At 44.5% G+C, this 25436-nt stretch overlaps 2 protein-coding genes across 2 annotated transcripts in view; one reads left to right on the top strand and one right to left on the bottom strand.

The window, feature by feature from the left end:
• The window catches only part of WASHC5 (WASH complex subunit 5), a 50405-nt gene extending 34926 nt beyond the window's left edge, over positions 1–15479 (top strand). The window contains exons 21-29 of the mRNA XM_063131133.1: positions 570–732; positions 3838–3940; positions 4572–4651; positions 6438–6541; positions 8330–8459; positions 9655–9751; positions 11745–11898; positions 14177–14264; positions 15070–15479. Of these exons, the coding sequence (XP_062987203.1) occupies positions 570–732; positions 3838–3940; positions 4572–4651; positions 6438–6541; positions 8330–8459; positions 9655–9751; positions 11745–11898; positions 14177–14264; positions 15070–15126 (976 nt within the window). The 3' untranslated portion in view covers positions 15127–15479. The remainder of the gene's footprint in view (positions 1–569; positions 733–3837; positions 3941–4571; positions 4652–6437; positions 6542–8329; positions 8460–9654; positions 9752–11744; positions 11899–14176; positions 14265–15069) is intronic.
• A 4226-nt stretch (positions 15480–19705) lies between these two features.
• The window catches only part of SQLE (squalene epoxidase), a 34899-nt gene continuing 29168 nt past the window's right edge, over positions 19706–25436 (bottom strand). Inside the window, exons 9-11 of the mRNA XM_063131134.1 lie at positions 24768–24864; positions 21895–21982; positions 19706–20527 (exon numbers count right to left, since the gene is read on the bottom strand). Of these exons, the coding sequence (XP_062987204.1) occupies positions 20335–20527; positions 21895–21982; positions 24768–24864 (378 nt within the window). The 3' untranslated portion in view covers positions 19706–20334. The remainder of the gene's footprint in view (positions 20528–21894; positions 21983–24767; positions 24865–25436) is intronic.

The raw sequence follows: 25436 nt of genomic DNA, 5'->3' as shown, positions 1-25436 counted from the left end.
AACCACTTTCCCAAGGAAGAGACATGGGTTCAGTTCAGATGACATGTTTCTCTATGATGGTTTTACATTGAGAAATGTGTTGTCTGGAGGGGAAACTCCACACAACGGTGGAGTTCTTTTTAGAAAATGCTCCACGCTGTGCTGAGGAGAGTTCCTGCACAACCGTTGTGTTGTGTGGAGGGCTCCATGGAGTTTTCCATTGCATTGAGTTGACTTTTCCCACTGGCTACAGAGTTCCCTGGCAAGAGCGGCGAAAGGAGCGAGGGCCGCTCTAGGGGAGCTGCCAGGATTGGGGGTTTTGTAGCAATGGCTGATGGGATACTACCGGAGGAGAAAGGGTGGAGGTACTGTCAATCAAACATTGCAATGGATTTTACTCAACTCCACGGTAGCCCACAGACACACAACGATGGAGTTAGAACATGTTGTGTGGTGATTCCCCCTAAAAACTCAACAGTTGAGTGGAGTTTTCCCACTGTGTAGAGAAAAATCTTGTCTGTACTGAGCCATTCCCTTTATTTTTGCAATATGACTGCTGTTTCATTTCTACCTGCCCTCTTTCCCATCAGAGTTGCATGTTACATTGACCAACTGAACACATGGTATGACATGCGAACACGTCAGGAAGTGTCCAACAGTCGCCTGTTCTCCGAGATCCAGGACACTCTGGGCACCTTTGGCCTGAATGGTTTGGACCGACTTCTCTGCTTCATGATCGTGAAGGAACTGCAGGTAACGCGTATCTCTAATTAAGGATGGGTGAATGAGAGATGTTTGAGTTCACCAAGATTCTCCGAACATTGCCTTGGTGCTCATCTCTCCACAATTTGCGCTCACATTTGCGATCATTGTTTTCCGCAAACGGGAAAATGGTGAAAAACAAACACAATTGAGCATGAAAATGATGCAAAATGTTTCCGAAGTTGTACAAATTTCCCCTCATAGACTACAGTGTGAACCTGTGCATTTAAAAAATTGTGCACTATTTTTTAAAAAATTGACAGAAGTTTTGTATTTTTCAAACGCACGTGCACATTTGAGAACATTTTTTGACAACACTTCCTCCCACTTGCGGTCGCGAACACTGCATGTTCACATGTTTTGTGAACGCAACGAAATTCCCATACATCCCTACTTAAAATTAGTATCTACCCGGGGCCAGATCGGCTATGAAACCAAAGTGAATGATCACCTGGGATGCCAAAATTCCAGCTGTGCTGCTTTGGGTATGTAAGCTATATAAAGACAGAAAACCACTACCTGTCCTTTTTAGATTGATCTACTCTTTTGATGCACGTAGTTAAGGTACTGTAAATGAAAATATTGTTCCGAGCAACTCTTGATCAAGTACTGTGACGTTGCTCTGCCACACAGCATCCACTAAAACTTAAGAACTACAGGAATTAGGTCTTCTGAAGAGGCACTCCTGGTGATACTGCATGAGTCAGAGATCCACTTGAAAACCACCACGAATAGGGCCTTTAATGTAGTAGCTTTATTTTTTTATCAATCAACTTATTGAAGGCAACCAAATACAGGTTTTAGCCAATTACATAGACAAAAGTTATACACAGAGTATAAAAGCGTGTCATATAAAAAAGAATGGATAAAATGTTATAAGATGTTAAAACATACATGCACATACATGTATGTTTTAACATAGCTCCCACCCTATCAAATGCCCTTCCAGCTGAGATCAGGTAATGCATCGAAGTGACTCAGTTTTCAGCATTTGCTGAAAACTTTTCTTTTCAGGTAAGCATTTCCTGACTATTGACTAAATTCCACCCACTACTTTACTGATGTTCCTGCTTTTAATGTAATTTTTGTTGTTTATTTTGTTGTACACCTCTCCGATATCTTTTGATGTGAAGCAGCTTATGAATTATATCCTAAATAATAAATTTTATATTGCAAAACAATCTCGTCATAAAAAAAACCTCTTTAGACCTTTTTCTGTCTAAACATGCATAAGATTGCACCTTTAATGTTATTTAATACTGCCGTGTCGCTATCCATCTCCTTATTAAACATATGCTGAGTCAGACCATTGGTCCAGCTCACAGAGTAAGTCAGTACTGCCTATTCCAACCAGAAGCAGATCTTGAGGATCTTGGTCAGGGGTCTTTCGCTCTTCCAGAACACTTGAGAACTACAAACTCAATCACTGCTTTTAAAACTCAGCTAAAAACTTTTCTTTTCCCTATAGCCTTCAAATATTGAGTTTGTTCTGACTCTATACTGTTAGCTTCTCCCTACCCGGTGCCTGTTTACACTTCCCTGTGCCTGTTTGCATTCTCCTTCCCTCTTTATTGTTTACTACAACTTATTAGATTGTAAGCCTATGCGGCAGGGTCTTGCTATTTACTGTGTAATCTGTACAGCACCATGTACATTGATGGTGCTATATAAATAAATAAATAATAATAATAATAATAATAATAATAATAATAATAATAATAATAATAATAATAATAATCCTTTTAGCTGGAGATGTCCAGAACTGAATTTGAGACCACTTGCATATAAGGCTTGTGCTCTACTGTTACGTGATGTGCTCTCATTAGACCGTGTACAAACTTCCACACGTTCTAATGAGACTTACACCTGCTTATAAGGAATCTTTTGACATTGGCGATAGAGCGTCTGTGGCTAAGTAAGGCGATTCTTACTCAAGAAACTTACAGCACTGAAGGGGATAACGCCACAATGGCACATTTATTGAGGTTGAAAGAAATACAAAGACACAAGCTAGTTTTGGGGAAATTAGCTGAGCAAGTAGACGCTTAGAAGCAGTTTCAAGACTGAAAAATAGACTTTTTGAGACTTAAGAGCATACACACAGAGACAGCAGGGGAAAGAGGAGAGGGAATCCCTAAAGGCAATATACCTTTCCCTGGGCTGCAGCCCTTTCCTGTAGACCAGAACTGGGGAGCGTTGCAACTCCTGGTCTTAGGTGAAGAGAGAAAAGAATACAGCGAGGCAAAGCACTCACCCATGGCAGCTTGCTCTCGCAAGCTGGAAAGTGTAGTATATTCTGTGTTTCTGGTTCGAGAGAGAGCTAGCCCCCTTCTTCCCCCCAAACCTGAGGGTTTTTTTGTCCTCATCAAAATCTCTAAAGAAAAGCAGTCATCACAGTGCTCATAAACTCTGGGAGATGTTACTTGTTATGGGAGAGAGAGGCATAACAAAAGAGGCCGATTGGGGATTGATGGCTGTACTTGATGCAGCCGGGAGTTCAGCAACAGGGCTGCATTAGCATGTGTATGACCAGGTATGACTCTTGCCATCCAGCATTCATTCTTAGTTTTACCCCTGCCTTTGTCTCTGGGGAATGCATTTGAAGAAATCTATCAGGAAATGGTTACTTGACCTAGGCCTTTTGTGAATGCTCTCAGTCTGTAGGTGGGGTTTTGGGTTGCTTCAAAATGGAGTCAGTACCGCTCACAGAAGCTACCTTGTAACACTACTACTGGGTTACGTATGTTCAATGAAATCTCTGTGCCAGTGCAAAGCTGTACAGGCCAGGGAGGATCCTCATATAACATCATACAGCCTCCTAGACATGCATTGTTCCAGGTGCTCAATCACAGCATGCGAGCATGAAGGTGGGTTAACTGAGGCTGCAGTTTGCCCAAGCTCCCCACACACACCCCGCCTCCCAATAAGGACTGGGAGAAGGAGGAACTTCTGAACACGTCCAGCAACTGCTGCCAATGGGCATCATTTTCTTGTGTGCGCTGCCATGAGCTGCAGCGCAGTATATTCTTCTAAAGAATCCTGCTAGTCATGGTTTTATACTGTTGTTTGTTCGTCTGTGTGTTTGTGTACTTTTAGAATTTCCTCAGCATGTTTCTGAAAACCGTGCTGCGCGACAAAGGAGTGCATGAGGCGTTGAAATCTCTCATGAAGACAGTCTGCCCTCTGAAAGGAATTGTGGGTAAGAACCTTAAATGAGAGTTTCAGTTTAGAAACTGGATTTGTTTTTCATGGAATCTTGTCAGTGCTGAAACCATAAGGGACATAGAAGACCAAAGTGCTGCAGGTGGTGGATTTTAAAACAGTTAATCGGCTGTTTATCTTTGAAAACGTGGGGGTAATCTGTTGCAGGCATGGGCGGAGCATGTATGGGTGGAGCTGAAGTCAGTGTGGGTGGAGCCAGAGCTAAAAGTGGGCAGGGCTACATCTTTTCTCGGTCTGCTACCGAGTAGGCTGCTATGGGCAGGATAGAAAACTCTTGCCAGAGGTCTGAACTGATCACTTGCAGAAATTAGGCTGAGGGCTCCAGGTTCTCCCCCACTCACTGGGAACATCTTTGGCCATAATGTGAGATGCACAAGAGACAGGAAGCAAAACATCTCACGCTCCTATCTTCAGCCATAATTGAGCACATGCCTTTTTCAAACAGAGAGTATTACCACATAGGGAAAGAAACATACCACTTACAATGTCAGCCCCTCCAGGGGATTCTGAACAGGATGAAATTCATAGTAGGTCACCTTTAATAAAAATGTTGACAACGCTAACTTTAGTACTAATTCTTTCTCTTTCTACGGTTTTCTTTGTTACAGCCAATTGTGGCAAGGTATATTCTACAGCAGTTGCCAAAACCCAGAAGATATGGGCTGCTTACCTTGATGCGATTATGAAGGTACTTTGTTTATAACACTCTGCAAAACAGATATTCCACTAGGCACTGGTAGTATCCATTGTGTTACGTTAGATCCGTTATAAATATATATGAGTTGGATCCAGGCTTTAGTCATGCTTAACGGAGACCGATTGAAAACAATGGGACTTAGGTTAGTCATGACTAACTTAAGGCCTGTTCATTTCAGTGGATTTACTCTTAAGTATGATTGAGTCTGGATCCAACCCATTGAGTTGAAAGTCACCTAATACATCCCATCACACAGTTTTTCCCTGGGTGTTCTGTTGAGTCCCTTATGGTTATCTTACTCCAGACGCCAACAAGTTAATTACCAAGCCAGTGGCCTTATTCCTGTGCCAGGTCATCCTCACTAGACCACTTATAATTGGCTGGTCTTACTCCTTGTAAAGGCAATTTTACTGTTCAGTTCTTTAATGATTTTGTATCTCTCATTTCATTAATATGTTTTAATATGTGTATATTTAATATACTGTACTAATGGTCTGTTTACCATAAATAAAGGTTGATTGATTGATTTGAAAGTCATGGGATGTGTGAAACACAAGAAGTACCTCTGAGGGTGTGCAGAGTGCCTCTCCGCTTTAACATCACAGAGAGCCCATACAGATCTAGAATTAAGTATTAAGGCTTCATGGAAGTGACTTCAGTCAACCAAACAATCAATGTATTATTTATATTCCCCTCTTCTGCTCATAAAGCATGGAGAGAAACTATACAGCATCAAATTGTAATCATTCTAAGGCAAAAGCACTCATTTTAAAAGTGGTTATTAACACTTCTTTTAAAAAAATAATCCCACCCTTCTTTCGAAGAGATCCGGCAGCATATATGGTTTTCCTTGAGCCTGTTTTATCACAACAGCCCTGTGAGGTAGGTTAGGCTGTGATGATTGGCCGAAGGCCACCTAGCGAGTTTTGTGGCTGAGTGGGGTTTGAACCTGGGTCTCCCTAGTGTTGACCCAACACTCTTCACCACCACAACTTTCCTGACACTAAAGAAGGGCTGCCTATTCCTGCTCCTGCCCATCTTGCAACCATGGAAACGGAGCTGCCTCATGTGCTCTTCCCACACGACCCTGGGCTTCTGACAACACCTCCACAGTTTGAGATCAAAGTGTGCTGTGTGGCACCCCGGCCGTGCGAGAAGACACCCAGAATTGGGTGGATGGGGCAGGCTTGAGCTATGTAGGACTTTGCCTGTTGTTGTTCCTCGCCTCGATCCAATCAGAAAGGCGGGTAAGAAATAAATTATTATTATTATTATAAGGTTCAATCCTATGCAAATTTATACAGAAAAAAAAAAGTCCAAATGTGCATAGGATTGCTCTCTAGAGGACAAAACTAGAATTTTGAATTGTGGCTGGAAGGCAAAGGTCACATCCATGCTGACCCTGGACCAACAGTGATCCACCACCGCCATTAGGTGTCGCTGATGTTCTGTTGAACTTGATTCAGAACGATGCTGCCCCATCCGCACTTGACGTCACCTTTCCCATTGTAATGTCAGTGGAAGAAAGTCAGGATTCCTATTGAGAATGACCAAGGCTACAATCCTCTGCACATTTACATGGGAGTAAGTCTCATTGAACTCACTTGGACTTGATGTCTGAGTAAACATGCATAGGATCGGAGTTATAACTCTACCTGTTTAACGTGTGCTCGGCCACACCTGCTTTTAAAAAAGACAGGATGTTTTATGCAGGAACGTCCTCACCACTCACTTTTGTTATAGTATTTATTTCATTTTTTTTTCCTTCCCTCCGCAGGTTGGCCAGATGCAGATTTTAAGGCGCCAAATAGCCAATGAGCTTAATTATTCCTGCAGATTTGACTCCAAGCATTTAGCAGCTGCTTTGGAGAACCTTAATAAGTAAGAACCCAAACTCTTTGGAGATCAGCTTGTGTCACCGTGGTGAAGAACATAATTTTCTGCTATGTTTTTTTTTTTTTTAAATTTGCACTCAAAGGCAAAATTTAAAATTTTAGAACATTCAGGGCTGAAGGTTTCAGAAAATTCTGCAAATTTAGATGAAAGTCAGGCTGAAAAAACAAAATCACCAAAAGAAGAGTCCTGCTGGATCAGACCAAGGGTCCATCTGGACCAGCACTCTGTTCATACAGCAACCAACCAGCTGTTGACAGGAAACCCACCAGCAGGACATGAGTGCAAGAGCACCCTCCCACCCATGTTCCCCAGCAACTGGTGTACACAGGCATACTGCCTCTAATGTTGGAGGTAGCATGGAACCATCAGACAAATTCTCCTCCAGGAATTTGTCCAACCCCTTTTTAAAGCCATCCACATTGGTGGCCATCACCCCATCTTGTGGTAGTGAATTCCAGAGTTTAACTATGCACTGTGTGAAGAACCCACACCATTCCAACTGGAGACCCAAAGTAGACTGGGGGATGATTTCCTACCCACTTCCAGAGTGGGATGAGGAGAATATCTGCCCAATGTCTGGAATCCCCCCCCACACACACACACACAATCTTCCACCAATTTTATGTTTACTAAATTTGATTGTCTTCCCTAAGGTAACTCCCCAGGTTCAGCCCTCTCAGGGTGAATTTATTTATTGGTTTGAAGATTTATACCCCACATTTCAACTGAACGATACCTCAAAGCACCTTATTATTTTTTTGATTTGACAAGAGAGAGGAAGCCAGTCTAGCCTCCCTCAGCACGGAGTTCCACAGCTTACAACAGAGGGGAGGGGAGGGGTTAGGTGCGGGAATTAATGAAAGCAGAAACTGGTTCCTCTATGATGCAACAAGACCTTTTTTTACGTGTGGCCCTTGTTGGACACTGTTTCATACACCAAAATGCCTTGTGTAACACAACTCCCCCCTCCCCCACCATCTTCCCCATACTAAGAAAATACGAATTTGGGGGAAATGGCTCAGCATCCCCTTTATTTCCTGTATCTAAATATATGCCAAAATTCGTCTTCCCATTTTTATTTTTATTTTTAAAATGTGTTCAAGTAACTTTTAACAGCAACCGAAACCAGTAATTCTTCGTGGTCTCTCTGCATCACACATATGGGCTCTGCGCCTGCACAGAGTCTCATCTCGGGGGGGGGGGGGGGAGGAGGAATCTTGTATAGCTGAGGCGTCATTTGGGGTGGGAAACCCTCCCCCTATACTGTACTGAACATGCTCCCAGGGGTTCCCCCCATTCCCTCAGTTCCTGGAGACTGATATTGTGGCCTCAGAAATTTTAGAAGGGATGTAAAACCTATACCAATAATGCTAGATCCACACTGAAGCGAGGTCGGTGGGTGGGTTGTGTGAATGCACAGATGACCACTCGAAGAACTATAGTTATAGGTAATCAACCTGTCTCCACAGAGAGATCTGCTGCTATCTTCCATTTCTGCCAATTATGGGAGGGGGGTTGAAAATAGCTTTATCTGGGTATGAAGACTACCAATCTCATTCAGCACGTCCTTGTCCCCCTCACATCTCCCCCACCACATTTGAGATTTTACCAGGCATCGCCCACATGCTTTCAAACAATAGGGGCTAGAAACTTGAGTTTTTAAGCTAAGGTTTTATGATGCTGGATTCTGCACTTGTATAGTGTGATGACCTTGGCTGCCTTATGAATAGGGATGATTAAAAAAAATGGTCTCCTTTTCTCTTGTCCTTCTAGAGCAATCCTTGCTGATATAGAGGCCCATTATCAAGACCCATCCTTGCCTTGTCCTAAAGAAGATAACACCCTTTTGTATGAGATCACAGCCTACCTGGAGGCAGCTGGCATTCACAATCCATTAAATAAGGTGAGCCTGTGTTGCCTTTATGCAGTCATATCACCAGTAGTGTCTTCAGTTCTCAGGTAGTCAAAATGGCACCGTACACACACACACACACACACACACAAAGGAAGCTATCAGCAGAGCAGGGGAAAAATACAGAAAAATATCTCTGGAGAAAATAGCCCCAGCCCAATTAGGCCTAAGCATGCTGAGTGTGCATGTCATGCTGACCGGCTTTTTATGTGTGGACGGGCGAACAAGAAACACGAAGAGGGGAAATGAGAATAGAATGGAGTTTCCTGGAAGACACTCTTAATGCCAGATCCTGTGATTTTCTTACCCATTCCTGGGCATCTGGAGTCTTAAGTGATGTTACTTTTAGTTTTTAAAATTCTTTTCACATTGTTGAATTTTAAAAAAGTCTAGGTGTTTTATGGTTATTATTTTTTTAGCTGTTTTGGGGAGGTTGTTAGATGCTAAAAATCAGGATTAAATGGAGTGAATATATAATAGAATCTTGACTACAAGCAGAGTTCATTTTGGGATGGGAAGTTAGCTTTTCAGTGCCACGGTGAGGGATCTTGGCGAAGGTATTCTGGGAAACAATGCGTTGAGGTAATTGAGATTAATGGCAGTTTTAATAATGATTCAACTTTGACCAAAAGAAAAAAGAATATGCACTGGTGATTTCCATTTGTCTCCATGGAAAACCACCTTTTCTACAACTGTGCTTAATTTAAATGCTTGATACATTGAAATGTCGTGTAGAAATACTCCTTCTGTGCAATAATCCATGACTGGTTTCCCCAGGTTTTCATCATTTGAGCTTTATAATTCAGGGCTTGGAGCGGGTCATTTTAAAGCTGCTGTTGTTAAAAAGTTAGGACACAGAAATACTTGCTCTTTTTCTGCAAAACTCTTGAGATTCTGTCCACCCTTGTTGTATTAGATGTATTTTATTGTTTTATTTTTATTTGGTTTGTCTTACGGTTGAATCCTACGCGTGTTTTGACAGAGAAAAAAGTCCTACAACTTCCACTGTTTGGAGAATGTTAGGAGTTGGAGGCCTTTTTTCTGTCTAAATATCCATAGGATTGTGCCTCTAATCTTTTTAAGAAGCCCAAAGAACTTTGGTTACAGGGCAGCCTATAAATTGTGTAAATACATAAATAAATTCTCATTCCCCTCCCTTTCCTCTCTCCATTTTTTCCCTTTCTAGATCTATATAACTACGAAACGATTGCCGTATTTCCCCATTGTGAATTTTCTGTTTCTGATTTCCCAACTGCCGAAACTTCAATACAGTAAAAACCTAGGTATAGTATAAGTCTTGTGAGGCCTCTGACTTTCAGCTTGGTTGATTACCAAAGAGATTTCATTTTAACTTTGGCAAGCTTGCTGGTGACTGAATTCCCTTGCAGGTATGCTTGGTTATTGCTTTTTAATTGTCCCCAGCAAATTAAATTGTGAAAAAAACTTAACAAGGCTTGCAGATAAACCTGTTTACCTCCCAGCCTGCCTCAATTTCGGTCCCTTTGGATGCTGCTTTGGGCATGGGCCAAGCTGCCTACGGTTCTTCTTTCAGCCGTGGTTAGGACTGGTTGCAAAGGAACATAAGAACTGGCATATTGGATCAAACCAAGGATCCATCTAGTCCAGTACTCTGTTCACACAGTGGCCAACCAGCCATTGGCCAGGGATGAACAAGCAGCACCCTCGCTCCCACATTTCCCAGCAACTCATGTGTTTTGGTACCACCATATTTAAAGCTTCATTGATCCATATTTTTTTAAGAGAGAAACTGGCTCTTCAATAGTAAGCCCAGATCTGGGAACCTGAAGAGCAGCAATGGAAGGGGTGCTGAAACCTACACATGTCCCTTGCCCACCTCTCCCTTGCGTCTCCTCGACACAGTTCCTCCAGATGTGGGAGTACATCTAAAGGTTTCCTTCCCATGCTAGACTTCACTTTTGCTTGATTTGTTGCCTTATTTGGAGCTGAAAATTGGTTTGGGGTCCCCCATCTTATGCTGGAAACAGGCCATTGTTTCCCTTTGAAGGGAATTTGAAAGAAGGATTTCTGCTCACGAGGTGCCTGCTCTACTCCTCCTCCCCTCTTCCTCTTCTGACTGAAGAGGTTTTGCAAGGTTCTGTACGCATTTCAGCTCCCGCTAGTGAGACAAAAGCAAGGAGCCCAGTTCTCACAATCAAACTTGTTATGAAACCTCCTCGGCATGGTATGTTCACCGTGGGTTGATTGTGAGCAGGCGAGAGAGCCGGCTGGCTTCTGCCCTCTTCCGCATTGCTCCTCTGGGCATTCCCTTGCATACCAGCAGGGACTTGTGCAAAGACGACAACTGCGTAAGCAGCTCTCGGTGGCAGTGGTGTGACTGAAAGACGCCAAGGAGGTTTCAGAACAAGCACTTAGACTTTTTGTTTGGAAGGCTTTAAATCAGCCTTTCCCAACCTTCTGCCCTCCGTGTGTTTTTGGCTACAGCTCCCATCAACCCCATGCGGCAGGACGTCCCTTCAGTGCAGCTGCTCACCGTGCAGAGTGTGGGATTTTCTCTGTGCTGGTTTTGGGGGTGTGGAGGGAATCCTTCTTCCTACCCCACATCCCTTGTCCGCAGGGGCAAGCCACTGCACCCGTGCCAGCTCTTAAGGGTTTTTTTTTTGGGGGGGGGGCCTTTAGGCAAGGCCTCCATCATTGAGTCTCCCCTTCTCACCACCATGGTCACCAGCCGCCCTTGCTCCTCATCCGTTTTCTCCTCATGGCTACCACTCACACACTCAACAAGGCAGAAAGCGAGTGAGCAAGTAGGCCGTGGCATCTACTGCTCCTCCTTCTCACCACCAACACTGTCTGGGCCAGAACAAGAGGCAGGTGGACGAGCAGGTTGCCAGGGTGAAGAGGAGGAGCAACTCCAAGGGGCTCTTGTCAGTGGGATCCTAGAATCATAGAATAGCAGAGTTGGAAGGGGCCTACAAGGCCATTGAGTCCAACCCCCTGCTCAATGCAGGAATCCACCCATAAGCATCCTGACAAATGGTTGTCCAGCTGCCTCTTGAAGGCCTCTAGTGTGGGAGAGCCCACAACCTCCCTAGATAACTGATTCCATTGTCGTACTGCTCTAACAGTCAGGATGTGGGCCTCAGCAGGTGTCCCGACCATGCTGGCCCTGGACATGAACAGGAAGCCACTAGAGATCAGTTCCAGCTGGCCTCCCATAAGGTGGCTCATCCTTGTTCACCAACCTGGAGAAGTTGAGAAATGTGTGCATGTGTTGTTGGTTTTTGTTTTTTCCTTCAGGGATGGTGTGCAGAAAGCCGGCCGATCCCATTGATTGGCCCCCTCTGGTGCTCGGGCTGCTTACTCTACTGAAGCAGTTTCATTCTCGATACACCGAGCAGTTCCTGGCTCTCATTGGCCAGTTTGTTCGGTCTACGATGGAGCAGTGCACAAGGTACCTCCTTCTCCGTCACTACGCGCTTCCTTGCATCTCTGTAAGTTGCCACATGGGCACAGGGCTCTTCTCTAAGAAAACACTCGAGGACTGAACGTGGAGGGCTTTTGATTCATTCATTAAACAGGCTTGAGGGCTGTCACCCAGTGGAAAGCCATTCACTGATTTAAATGAACATTCCTTCTTAGGGGGAAAGGATACTATATATTTCAGTCATAAGCGCATGTGTTGGAGAAGACCATCCTCAATTGGATACTCCTCTGTTCCGATATGCAAATAAGCTTTCAAATCTTTCTCCAATAAGCAGGGCTTATGCAAATAAGGTTTGGTCACACCAAAGGCCTCTCTAGTCCAGCTTCCCTCGGTAGCCAACCAGACACCTCTGCGAAGCCCACAAGCAGGACCCTGTGTTCGCCAGCAACTGGTGTATAGAGACATAGTACCTCCGATACTGGAAGTAGCATAGAGCCCTTGGACACTGATAGGCTTGTCCTTTATGAATTCGTCCAATCCCCTTTTGATGACGTCCAGTTGGTTTTGTGGAGGTGAATTCCACAAAAATCACTACGCGCTGTGTAAGGACCTGAGTTCTTATCTAGTATTATGAGAGAGGGAGAAAAATGTCTCTCTATCCACTTTCGCCCTACCATGCATCATGTTCGCCCTGCACTAAGCCAAAGAGCCTGTAACCTTTTCTCCTAGGGGGAGTTGCTCAAGACACATGATAATTTGGGTTGCCCTTTCCAGCACCTTTTCTAGCTTGACGATGGCTGTTTTTGTGACTAGAACTACACAGTATAGTACAGTGCATGAAGTTAATCAATCCTAAGCAAAGCCCATGCGTATTTTGTATGGCTGCATCTTGAAAGGCAGTGTCTGGGAAAGCCGCCAAATGGCTTGACAAAGACAAATGAGCACAGCTGGTATCTTAGCAACAGTGAGTTTTTTGCAGTTACAGACTTGGGAAGCAAGTAAAGGGAAAAACAGGCTTGGGAAGTAAAAGCCAAAAGAAAGACGTAGCAGGGCAAGGTGCAGGCTTACAGAGAGGTCAATGTCTGGTCCGAGGTCCAAAGGGCATGGCAAAGCGGAGGCACGGTGATTCAGTCCAAGGTCAAGCACAGCCGACGGTCAGCAAGGTCTAAAGATACAGTCCAGGAGTCACGGGAGCAGGCACGGGCAAAACGTAGTCAAAAGGCAGTCCAAGGTCTCAACAGGATTCCAGAAGTCGTCAGGCGTGGTCACGGGGTCCGGGAGTCAAGGCTGGGTTCAGGAACTCGGTATCTGGAGCAAGGTGCGTGGTCAAGAGATCTCAGAGCCAAAGCTTCCGCCGAAGAACTCAGATAATCTCTGACAATTTGGCAGGGCTGCCGGCTGCTCTTTTATCCTCAGTCAGAGTGCTGAGTCAGAGTTTCGCAGCTGATCTCTGATTGCCTGGCGTTTCTGTTGGAGACGGCTAGACCGGCGTCTGGTGGCCTTCTCCGCCCGTAACTGGCTGAAACCGGGCTTTTCCGTCTCTTCCTCCGATCCCTGCGGCTCCTCCAGAATCTTTGCCGGCATCAGGCCCTCAGAGCTGGCAGAGGTTCCTGCTGGCCTTGGCTCTTCTCCCTGAGGCTCTGCCACAGCCTCTGCCAGTCTATTCTCATTCCCTGAGCCAGGCCCCTCTGTACTGGGTCCAGCCTCTGCCAGCTCCCCCTCATCTCCCGACTCCATTTCCATGCAGGGCATGACAGGCAGCCTCCCCAACCTGGCGTTCTCCAGAGATATTGGACTTCAACTCCCATCATCCCCCAGCCTGTGATTATGGGAGCTGTAGTCCCAACATATCTGGAAGGCACCAGGTTGGGGGAGGCTGTTATAAGGCAAACTTCACCACCCAGAGCTTCCTCTCCCTAGAGTAGCTGGGCTCATGCTGTGCTTCCATAGTTTCTCAATACAACCAAGTGCCTCAACACAATTTCCAACACCTCAGGTTGATGAGGCTGAGTGATAACAACTTGTCCCGGGCACCAGCGAAAATCAGGTTGAACCTGGGTTTGCCACATCCAAGCACGGGCCTGTGGCTCCTTACATTTTAAATGATTCCATGAGTTTAAAAAACACACAGCGGTTTTCAAATGTCTATGCATGTACATATATTCACACTGTCTTTGTTTGTTTTTAAAGCCAGCCATTGAAGTGTTGTTGTTTTTATGGTCGACCCACAAATGGTCTGCCCAAATAAATCCATTCTCTGTTGGCTGTGAAAGATCTTATGGTGGTATCTTTTATCTATCCACAGCCAGAAGGTCCCAGAAATGCCAGCTGATGTTGTGGGTGCCCTGCTTTTCTTAGAAGATTATGTACGCTATACCAAGCTTCCGCGAAGGGTGAGTTAAAGAGGGTTTTGAATTGATTCAGATTAGAGGAGAATGAAAAAGTAATGGGCCAATTTCACATAGCAAATTGAAGGCCGTGGCGTTTTCAGTTCCACAGCCATTCTTGCAGGTGTGTCCTGGATAGAGGTGTGAAAGCTTCAGGGGGTGGGGGGATCTGAAAAACGGGAGGATATACTATTTCATGTTGTTTTTCAAATCCCCCCCCCCCAAAAAAAGTCCCTGGGAAAACCCAGAAAAAAATAACTTGTTGATTTTATTTTTGAGTTTTCCTCCATTTTTTTTCCTCCCAGGCTCTCTCTAGTCCTGGATCCACTTTAGAAAGAGGACATTCCCAGATACTTAGCCCCTTGATACCTCTAGTTTAAAAGAATCTCAGGTAGCAGGGTTGTCTTGGAGAGACAACACCAGAGTAGACTTTACTGGGTGAAATAGATCAGTATGAGATAGCCTCATATGTCCAACCTGGCTATAAATGGCCATCTCAAACATGCCGCTGTAAAAAAAAAAAAAAAAAGGAATCTCAACTGGTTCCAAGCAACGTATTTCTCAGTGGGAACTAACCCAAAATCTGTGCAGAATTAAGGTCTGCTCATGTTTGAACGATTTAGGAGATTGTGTCCTTATTGTTCAGGATTCTATATGAAATGGTTTGGAACACAGGGTTGCCCTGCCATTCCGCTTCAAATTATTCTTTTGCTTCTTTGAATGTGTAGTTTCCCTTTACAATTTGAGTCAGAGAAGCTGTTACTACAAGACTTTTGACAATGTCTTGGTTCAATGTCCTTTGTTCCTCCAGGTGGTTGATGCACACGTACCTAATTTCATTTTTGATGAGTTTCGGACAGTACTGTGAACTCCAGAGCAAACAGTAGCCCTGGCTGGAAATATTAAATGAGGACTTGGGAGAAGATAAGGATCAAGAAGGAAAATAGCACTTCAAAGCTGGCTTTTATTTTTGACTTGCAGAAAATAGCTATCGGTGCATGAACTTAACATACGCATTGAGACTAACCCTATAACTAAGATGTTTCAACATCCTCAGTTGATTACTTCATACAAGCAATCTGTATTTTGAACTTAATCTGTCATGTTGTACACAGTACCTTCTGTACAAAAATAATTCAGTTTATGTTCTTAGCACTTTGTGGGCATAAAATGACTTTTTGAATAGCAATTAAAATCATATTGAAATGAAAACCTTTAGAATATCTGCCAGCTTTTCATATAGCACAGCAGTATTATATTTACTCGGCACCATCATTTGGTGCAGATAAACATCTGTAAAATAGTTGGTGAGGCCCTGATCCTAAATATTTGGATCTGGAATCACAGCTCACCTTTGTCCTGGATCTCTGACACTGGGTATGTAAGAATATATGCACCATGCTGGATCAGACCAAGGGTCCATCTAGTCCAGCACTCTGACCACACAGTGGTCAGTCAGCTGTTGACCAGGGACCAACAAAGCAGGACATGGTGCAACAACACCCTCCCACCCATGTTCCCCAGCAACTGGTGCACACAGGCTTACTGTCTCGGATACTGGAGGTAACACATATAACCATCAGTGCTAGTAGCCATTGATAGCCTTCTTCTCCAGGGATTTATCCAACCCCCTTTTAAAGCAATTCAAAATGGTGGCCATCACTAAATTTTGTGGTAGTGACTTCCATCATTTAACTATGCGCTGTGTGAAGTACTTCCTGTTATTTGTCCTGAATCTCCCACCAATCAGCTTAATGGGCTGTAGGCGTAGTTCATTTTTCTTAACCAGTAACATCTGAATACCTAAGCCATGGTTCAGGGTTGGTTTCAAGTAATGTAAAACCATGGTTTTGAAGTGGGTTTTCAAACATGTTTATGTTAATCATGGTTGAGTGTTACATCTGCACCAAACAAACCACATCTAAAGCAATTTTCCTGTCTCTGGTTGCAAAAAGACCCTGCCAGGGTTTCTCTGTGCATTGTAGTTTAACAAGCTAAGGCATAGTTCATTTGGGATCTGCCCCATGGTTAAAGCAATATGCCATGGTTAACACTAATCAGAATTTAAATGTTACATCTGTACCGGACTGGTGAAGGAAGTCAACATACCACTGTCCTAAGAATTTCTTCCTGATCAAGTCTTTAGGTTGGACTAGAAGACACTAGTAATTTATGAATTACTATTACACCTTCTATTTCAATCTCCCCAGACCCTTGCATCAACAGTAGCCTTTGATGTTGGATTCGCTTTTATCATATAAATTATTTCCCCTTACATTAGATCTCTCTCAGCTTCAGTGGTTTTCATAGAATCATAGTAGAGTTGGGCCTATAAGGCCATCCAACCCCCTGCTCAATGCAGGAATCCATCATGAAGCATACCTGAAAGATGGTTGCCCAGCTGCTTTTTGAATGCCTCTAGTGTGGGAGAGCCCATGACCTCCCTAGGTCATTGGTTCCATTGTTGTACTGCTCTCACAGTCAGGAAGTTATTCCTGATGTCCAGCCAGAATCTGGCTTCTTGTAACTTGAGCCCATTATTCCGTGTCCTGTACTCTGGGAGGATCAAGAAGACATCCTGGACGTCTTCTGTGTGACAACCTTTGAAGGACTGGAAGAGTGCTATTATGTCTCTCCTCAGTATTCTGTTCTCCAGGCTAATGCATCTTTTGTAGACAACCATGGTTCTATGACTCCCTTAAAAGCTATCATCTGGCTGTAACTTGAAATATTCGCCCATATATCTTGCTCATATATGATCCTTGGCTAGTACCAATGGCAATGCTATAGTTGCTGTTAAAATATATTGCAAAAATACCTTATCACAGGAAAGCAGTGCAGAAAGGCCTACGACAAGAAGAGTTACCGCAAATTATCAAAGTATTTCCATTATGGCTTCATTTTTTTGTATGTGCATATTACCAAAGAAAACAGTTCTGAACAAACTATCACCATTTGGGACTGAGCTAGTCTACACAACAAATGGGGAAAGTGTTCCTAGATTATACCACTTTGGAGTGGAGGCTGAATGATTCCCCAAATAAAAACTCTGCAGATAGAAAACTAAATGTTAGCCTTCCCCGACATGCTAGATGTCTAAGCGCGCAGGTGGTTCTTCCTACTGAGCACATATTCACATGCACCCAGAGAGAATACATGTACCAAGGGTGCTGAATCTTTCAACCTGAGGACCAAATTTCAGAGAAGCTCTCAGGGACAGCATGCCAGTGGTGAGCAGTGCTGAAGGCAAGAGAGGGAGGAGCTAAAGGCAAAATGGGCAGGGCCAAAACCCAGCCTACTTTAGCTTAACTGTGTTCCTGCCGGTAACTATTTATTTTATTTATTACATTTATATACCGCCCCATAGCCGAAGCTCTCTAACTAAGCCTTCGGTGAGGCATTTCAACCTTTCAGAACAGGAAAGAACTAACCAATCAGCAGTGGTGGAAAGGGGGAAGACATGAGGCGTGCTGGGGAAGCCGAGTTCTGGACTGGCAACACAGGAGGGCTGGATGTGGCCCGCTGGCCTGAGGTTCTGCGCCCAACGTATGCCCTTCTGAGTCAGACAGTTTTCTTGTTAACGGTTGTTTGAAAAGACCAGTCCCTTAGGAAAGACTAGCCCACAGTTCCTCCTTCCCCAGCTGCACAGCTGCTCATGTCTACATGGTGACGTTAATGTTAGCTGTAGGATCTGCAGATAAACTGCAGCGATGACTTGAGGTTACAGCAGATGAACCAGGTGTCTCAAGTGCTGCCTTCATGTGAGCTGGCCCTTGCTTACCAACGTAACGTCCTAAATCCACTTACATTTTCACAGTACACTTTGTGAGCCACACAAGCTCCTGTTATGTTTCAGTGATGCACAAACTTGAGGACCTAAAACAGAAACCCGTTGGGTTCTAGCTCTCACACCGCTCATTCTGAAAAACTCCCATCTTTTTATGTGTAGAGTCAAGAAAGTCAGCTCCTGTAGGGCAACCTTCCCAAACCTTGTGCCTTCCGGATGTTATGGAATACACCTCCCATTACCCTCAGCCAGCATGGGGGATGCTGCCCAACAGGGAAGGCAAGTTTACAGCTGCATCAAGAGTTGTTAGGGAGAATGAATTTATTACAGCTCTGTGCTGTAGCAATGTCTTTTATCTCCCGCCCCTTCTCAACCACCAAAAGACCCAATTGCCTCCCCCCTTCCAATTTTTTTTTAATTTAAATAAAGAAAAGGTATCCAGTATTGATATCGGAGGACGCAAAACAGAGGCAAGGGGTGCTAATTGAATATAACACATTTAAATTTTATCTTGACAGTAGAAGAAAGCTTCACATCAAAATAGAGACTGTAAAGAAAGGAATGTACAACAGTAGCCCCTTCAAAGGTTCATGGTTTGAGCTGCCCTTTCTTTGCTTCATTAGCTTTTATTAACATTAAGGGCCCATGCCCAATAATGCTGCCGGGATCAGCATTTTAGCTATCACCTCTCTTAACAGTTAATAGTGGTCACTATAAACATCTACCTCTTTCAGAAATCCCATTTGTGTAAAGAAATTACAGCTGTGCACAGCCCCCACCCCCGATTTGACTTGGAGGCCAATTTGGAGCTTCCAAATCAGCCTCAGTTCGACTTGGGGCACCTTAAACCCAGGCTGCCTCGATTCAGCTTCAATTCCAAAACCGAAGCACAGGCAGCTGCTGCGGTTTGCCAGGCGTGAGGCCAACCCTGAGTCCAATGGACTCCCCCACTCCCAGCCACTGTCCCACCCACCCACCCACTGACCACCTGGACTTACCCGAGGCCTCAGGTGAGTCCTGCGGGGCAGCGGGTGGGCAAGGGGGCAGCAGCAGGCCATTGGGCCAAAACAGGCTGAAGCGCTTTGACTGCTTCAGGCCGAGGGAGACCAATCTGGTCCCGAACCAGATTTGCGCTTCAGAACCAAGGTAAAGAACAGCCTTAAAAGAAATCATACTTACATATTTCGTGTGTGTGTGTGTTATACATACACACACATGCATGTAGTCCTCTCTCTATAACTAATAGCTAAATCATTCAATTTTGTGTAAAGGTGTCACAGTAAGTTCTTACAACAGGAGTAGGAAAGCCAGGTTCTCCAGATGTTATGAGCACCAGCCAGCATGGCCAATGGTCAGGAATGACAGCAGCTGTAGTCCAACATCTGGAAGGCCACAGGTTAACCATCCCTGCCTTAAAAGCTATCAACCGCACCAGCAGGGATGCCTGAGCCGTCACTACACAGATATCTGGGCTTCATTGTAGGAATTAAAACAACCATAAAAAAAATAGCCTAGTTCTCACTGAAATATTAAACGCTGTGTCTGAGCAGCATCACTTCAGACTTCATGACTGATTGTTCCGCCATACAAAAAAAAAAAACTCCTGGAAAATAAAAAGCTAGGTGCCAGGGAGGAGGGTTCTTGTCCAGCTTGTCTTTCCCCTGACAAGCTAGTTTTCTATATGCAGGTTGGGGGGGTGGTGGTATGGAAGAACATTCAAGCTATGAGAATTCCCACCTTCAGCCTCAAGCAGTACAGCCCAGAAACAGGTTTTCCACCTCAGTGACAGCTGGGTCAACAATCCATGGACATCTTGTCTCCTGTTCTGTCAGGGTTTCTCACACTACGGAGTTTTGTGTAACGTTTAGCCGCAGACCCAGAGGTAAGAGGCAACGGGACAAGCTTGACAACTACCAGATCTGAGATTGTTACTTGCACTCTTGTTCTGTGGATTTATTTACAGAAAGAGCGGCAGTAACACCCTCTCACTCCCTTGGATTAGGATGCTCTTTACACAGATGTCCACCTCCTTGTTCGGCAGGATTACATGTGTCCATACACCTGGAATCACCAATGTAGGAAGATTTCATACCAACCATGTGTAAACATCAGGCTGCCTCTATATAAAGAAAAATATACATCAAAAAGATCACAAAATAAAATAAGGTCCTTTAAAAAAAATGTTTTAAAAGAACAAGAGAGACAGGACAGAACCCATCCCATATCCACAAGGCAGGGTAGGTGAGGAGTCTACGTTCTTCCACGTGCTGCAGAGTTGTCTCTATGAATTTAATAGATGAGGTACTCTACTTCAGAGTATATGAGTGGAAATATGACGGAGCAAGCCCGGTAGAGTACGGCAATGCTGCTGAAAATTGCCCGCGGCTTCGTGATCCATGATTCCGACTTGAAGCAGAAATAAACAGCATAGAATGCAACAGCAAAGAAGTGGCCAATCAAGGTACCAGGCTTGGGTGATAATCTGCAGGGAAGGATGTGGAGAGGAGGGGAAACCGTGAGAAATTATCTAGTATCAGCAAAATACTAGAACCTATGGAAATAACCATCCATTGAAATTACTGGATAATGAAGTCCTTTGAAAACCCTTTTTTCCTTTTCGTCTTTCTAAGCTTTCTCATGGCAGACTTACTGCTAACACAAATCAGGTGTTTTACTGCTCATGTTTTGTCTGCTTTTCCACGTCAACTTTTCTATGCTCAAATGGGGGAAGCTGCTAATGAGCCGTTGGTTTTTGTACATTTCAGCTTCTCCCAATCTTCAAGAAGACCCAGTTTGCACATCACAGCAACAAATTAGAGGTTAACTCACAGTTAAATCATGGGACTCACAGAGCGCACATGCCGCTTCTGGGTTGCAAAACTTTCATAGGTTGTCAGCATGATATCCGAACCCAAACACTTTGCGATGTTTGTGGGTTAAACAACCCAAAGATAACCTACGATTCGTTCTTAGGTTAACCAGAAACAATCCAAAGTGTCCAAGTGTTGGCCCTAAATCATCCCTGTTTTCATGCACCTTTTCCAATTAACTAATGAAATTCAGTACCTCTCTTCCTCCGTCGTTTCTCCTTGCCCCTTTGTGCTTTCCTTTTCCTCATGTTTCAGTTTATTTAGATTGTATGCATGCAGGTGAGGTTTTCTAATTTTCTTATTTATTCTGTGTTTTATGTTGTACAGGACCGTGTTTTCCTTTAGATGCTTAAAAGCCTCCACTGCTCAATGGTAAGAGCAAATGCTTTACATGCAGAGAGTCCCAGGTTCAACCCATGACATCTCCAGTTAAAAAGATCAAGTAACAAGTGATGTGAAAGACCTCTCTTTCTCTCTCTCTCTCTCTCTCTGGGGCATCATAGAGTAGTTGGATTTGAAGGGGCCTATAAGGCCATCGAGTCCAACCCCCTCCCCAATGCAGGAATCCACCTTAAAGCATAAACAAGTGACTGCCAGTCAAGAGGAGATAATACTGTGCTAGATGCACAATTATTCTGACTTGTTATAAGGCAATTTCTTTTAGAACCATAGGATAGTAGAGTTGGAAGGGGCCTATAAGGCCATCGAGTCCAACCCCCTGCTCAATGCAGGAATCCACCCTAAAGCATACCTGTTCCTAGATAATAATGAACAATTTAAAGTTGTTGTGTGCTTTTAAAAATACACTGGCGCTTGGCTTGGCTTGCTTGTATTAGTCTTGGGGCGCTCTTGCACTCTGGTCTCCAACCCCCTCTGCCTCTCCCTGGCTAAGCAGGCTTCACTAGAAGCCTCTTTGTGCTACCATCCACTATCTTGATGACGACTTGAGTAAAGGGTTTTAGATGGGTCCCCAACTTACACAGAAAGTAATCCAACCGGACCAGATACACACTTGCCGCCAAGCTTGAAGTAAAGAAAGCAGGCTTTCCTTAACTGATGCAAAGAATCTGCCAAACAAACGAAAGGGGAAAGCGCTTTACAAAAACACGAAGCAAAAGACTGAACTGAATTTTTAAACGAAGAATGATCTTGCAGCACACACGGCAACACACATTTATTTCTAGTTTTCCCTTTAAAATCTTAGCCAATACATTTGAAAGAAATCTTCACCATATTAAATTGGGATGTAAAAAAATCGTGCTACCGGGTGTCCTCATCTACAGTCATGGACATGTAGAGAGAGGAAGGGGACTCTTCTTTAGGGGCTTGCTGTCACCTGCGAACTTGTCGTAGCAGTCATCTATCTATATCAGCAGTGGGCACATTTGGAGCTTGGAGAAACTGCCCTGCGCACCACCACAAAACAGGCGCCATGCGGGCAGGGTTAATCACAAAGGACAAATAACCTGCAGACAATTACTTGCCCCATACAACTGAGTATAAAGCAGAGGTGGGGTTTGAGCCTCAGCATACAAAGTTTTCTACACCGACAGAAATCTATTTCACAGGCGACAAATGGTTTCTTTCTCTCCTCAAACTCTCTACCAGCCAACTCATTCCCTCCACCTTTCACCCTGCCTCACCACCATACATGCATTCTCTCTCTGACTGGGTTCAGACGACATTATAACCAACGGTGGTTAAATAGCCGATGGTTGGTTATTTAACCCACCGTGTGTTATCATTTTGAGTGGAGGGAGGTTTTTAAGCAAGGGTGATTATTTGGCTGAAATAACCAACACAAATAATCAATGCTGTGCAGAGTTGGCTATTTGAACCACCATTGGTTATCATGTTGTGTGGAGGGCAGCATTGGTTATATCCTCAGCCACCATGGGTTTTGTCAGCCACAGAGTCGCAAGGCACGAGCAGTCAAAATGGTAGCTGCCGCTCTAGTCCAGCTGGCAAGATAGATTTTCGCCAGCAATAGCTGATGGGATACTAGCAGGAGGACTGAGGGATGAGTATTTCAAATCAGCATAGACTAACAGTCAACGCTGATCCTAATCCACGCCATGGATGATGATTATCATGTTGTGTGGGGAGCACCTCCTAGATAAACCACTGCTGAGTTGATTATTATCCCACCGTTGACTATCGTGCTCTCTCTCTCTCTGGGCTCATTTCCACCTAGAGACCTTTCAAGAGGGGAGAGGGATGATCGCGAGGTTTCCAGCTTCCGAGATCGTCCCCCACAGGGCACAGGCGAGGGAAGTTTCCTGGGAGCAAAGGAGAGCTGTTGCTGGAGGACGTGTGCCCCGTGACGGCACTTTCGAAGGTGTATCGGGAGAAGTGGGCAGGACTGGACAGATGGGTATGGGGCGCGGATTATTATTTTTTAAGTACCTCCTCCGAAATGCGCACCAGGGCAAATACAGAGAAACGCAAGGGGGATACGTACTGTGTCGAAGATGCACTCCTGCACATCGATATGATTGTGTTTTTTAAAAATACGCATCGTCGGTGCCAAAACATGCCGATAACCAATCAAAAAATGTGCCGAAAATGGCGGCCGCCCACTCCCGTGCATGTCCAAAACTGCTGGACACGCAGCAGGTGGACAGCGGGTTGGCTGTTCTCCCTCTCTCTCACACACACATCCAACAGCAACCCATGCATCCATCAAGCATGCATGCAGACATCTCCTCACTGGAAGCACATGAAATAACACACTTCCCCACTCTCTGGACCATCCCGCAAACCCTGCCTCTCTCCCTTTCCTTCTCCCATCCATTCCAACATACAAGCACACACTTCCCCATCCTGTCAGTTTCCCCAGCACCCCGCTGGCTCCCACTGCACTCCCTGGCTCCCCTGACCCCCAGCAGGCTTGCTACTTCTATCTAGCTCCCCACTGCTCCCTAGCCACACACACACACACACACACACAGAGTGACTTTTTCTTTAAAAAAATAACACCCCACCTTTTTATTTCCTTATTGGCTAGAAATGCATTTAAACTTTGGGAACTGCCCAGAGGGCTTTGGCAATGGGGTGGTAGAGAAATACAATAAATGAAAAATGAAATGCTGGGCAAAGTCTCCGCATGCAGCTTCCCACCATGGTTATTTCCTAAAAATGTCTCTGGGTGGGTTCGCACAATCATTTTCAGCCACAGTGGCTTAAATAAGCCACCATGGTTTGCGACACCTGCCAAGGCTATTCCATAACCCAACCCCCACTCATAGGTTGTTCTGTCATCTGAACCCGGTGGGGGTGCGTTGTTATTGTGGTTAACAAACCACCCAGAACCCATAGGCTGCTTTAGAGTTGTGGGTGGTATTTTAACCACAGTAACAATCCCTCCTAATTTAAACCTCCATGGCTGAAAATGATCATGCGAACTGGGTCTCTGAGTCCCACGTGCAGCCCGGAGGCATTCATGGGAAGTGAAGATGGCAGCAACTGGAGGCCATCACTTGCTTTAAAGCGATCGAAGATGCCAATAAGAAAAGTGTTTGGTTTTAATACAAATCCAGAGGTGGTAGGATGCTTCAGCAGGCACAACGTTACCTACCTCTGATCTATATAGCAAGTTATTCTAAATGTCAACATTGCTTGCGGAAACCACACCACGGAAATACTGTTTCGGGCAGTAATTTCCACGGCAATTAAATAGTAAGCTTCTGCCCTAGGCATACTATTTACGTCATAAGCCTGCCAGAGTGCAGCTAAAGCAACATGCAGTTTGTGGAAGAATCTAGATGCTCCTTTGTGCCAATGAGCCTTGCAGCCCGTAACCGGAGACACAGATACAGTTTATGAAGACGCACCTTTTGGAAATGCACTTACCGTCTGAGGCAGAAAATAATTCGTACAGAGCTTGAGCAAGAACATTCACAACAAAGGAGTGGGACTTCCTTCTTGTCCAGTAAAATGACTTTTTTGCCTGAAAGAAATAATAATAACCAGTTAGTTGCTGGCATCAGGACATAACATCACTACCCAAAGAGTTCTACCAATTCATGAAGACGACGGCGTCAGTTGTTGGTGGTCTCAAGAGCTGACCTATACAAGGATTCGTCATACCAGCTAGGTATATCAGTACACATAAGGAGTTATATCAGACCATTGGTCCACCTAGCCAAATATTACCTACTTCCATTGGCAGCAGCTCTCCAGGGGTTATAGAATCATAGAATCATAGAACAGTAGAGTTGGAAAGGGCCTATAAGGCCATCGAGTCCAACCCCCTGCTCAATGCAGGAACCCAATGTTCATCCTACTTAGAGTAGATTCATTGAAATTAATAGGACTTAAGTTAGTTAAGCCAGTTCCCCTCCTTGTTAACTGCCCGCCTGCCTCCCAACCAAACCTCCAATACTGGAGGTAATATATAGCCATCATGACTAGTAGCCATTGATAGCCTTATAGTCCACATTGGCAAACATCTTCACTCCTGCAAAAGCAGACAGCAATGGATTGAGAGATACTGGGGCGGGGTTTCCTACTAAAATACCG

This window comes from Elgaria multicarinata, chromosome 7 (assembly GCF_023053635.1).
Source record: "Elgaria multicarinata webbii isolate HBS135686 ecotype San Diego chromosome 7, rElgMul1.1.pri, whole genome shotgun sequence".
In the NCBI taxonomy this organism is placed as follows: domain Eukaryota; kingdom Metazoa; phylum Chordata; class Lepidosauria; order Squamata; family Anguidae; genus Elgaria; species Elgaria multicarinata.
Note: the sequence above shows the minus strand (reverse complement) of the source record. Positions and strands in the feature narration are given on the sequence as shown.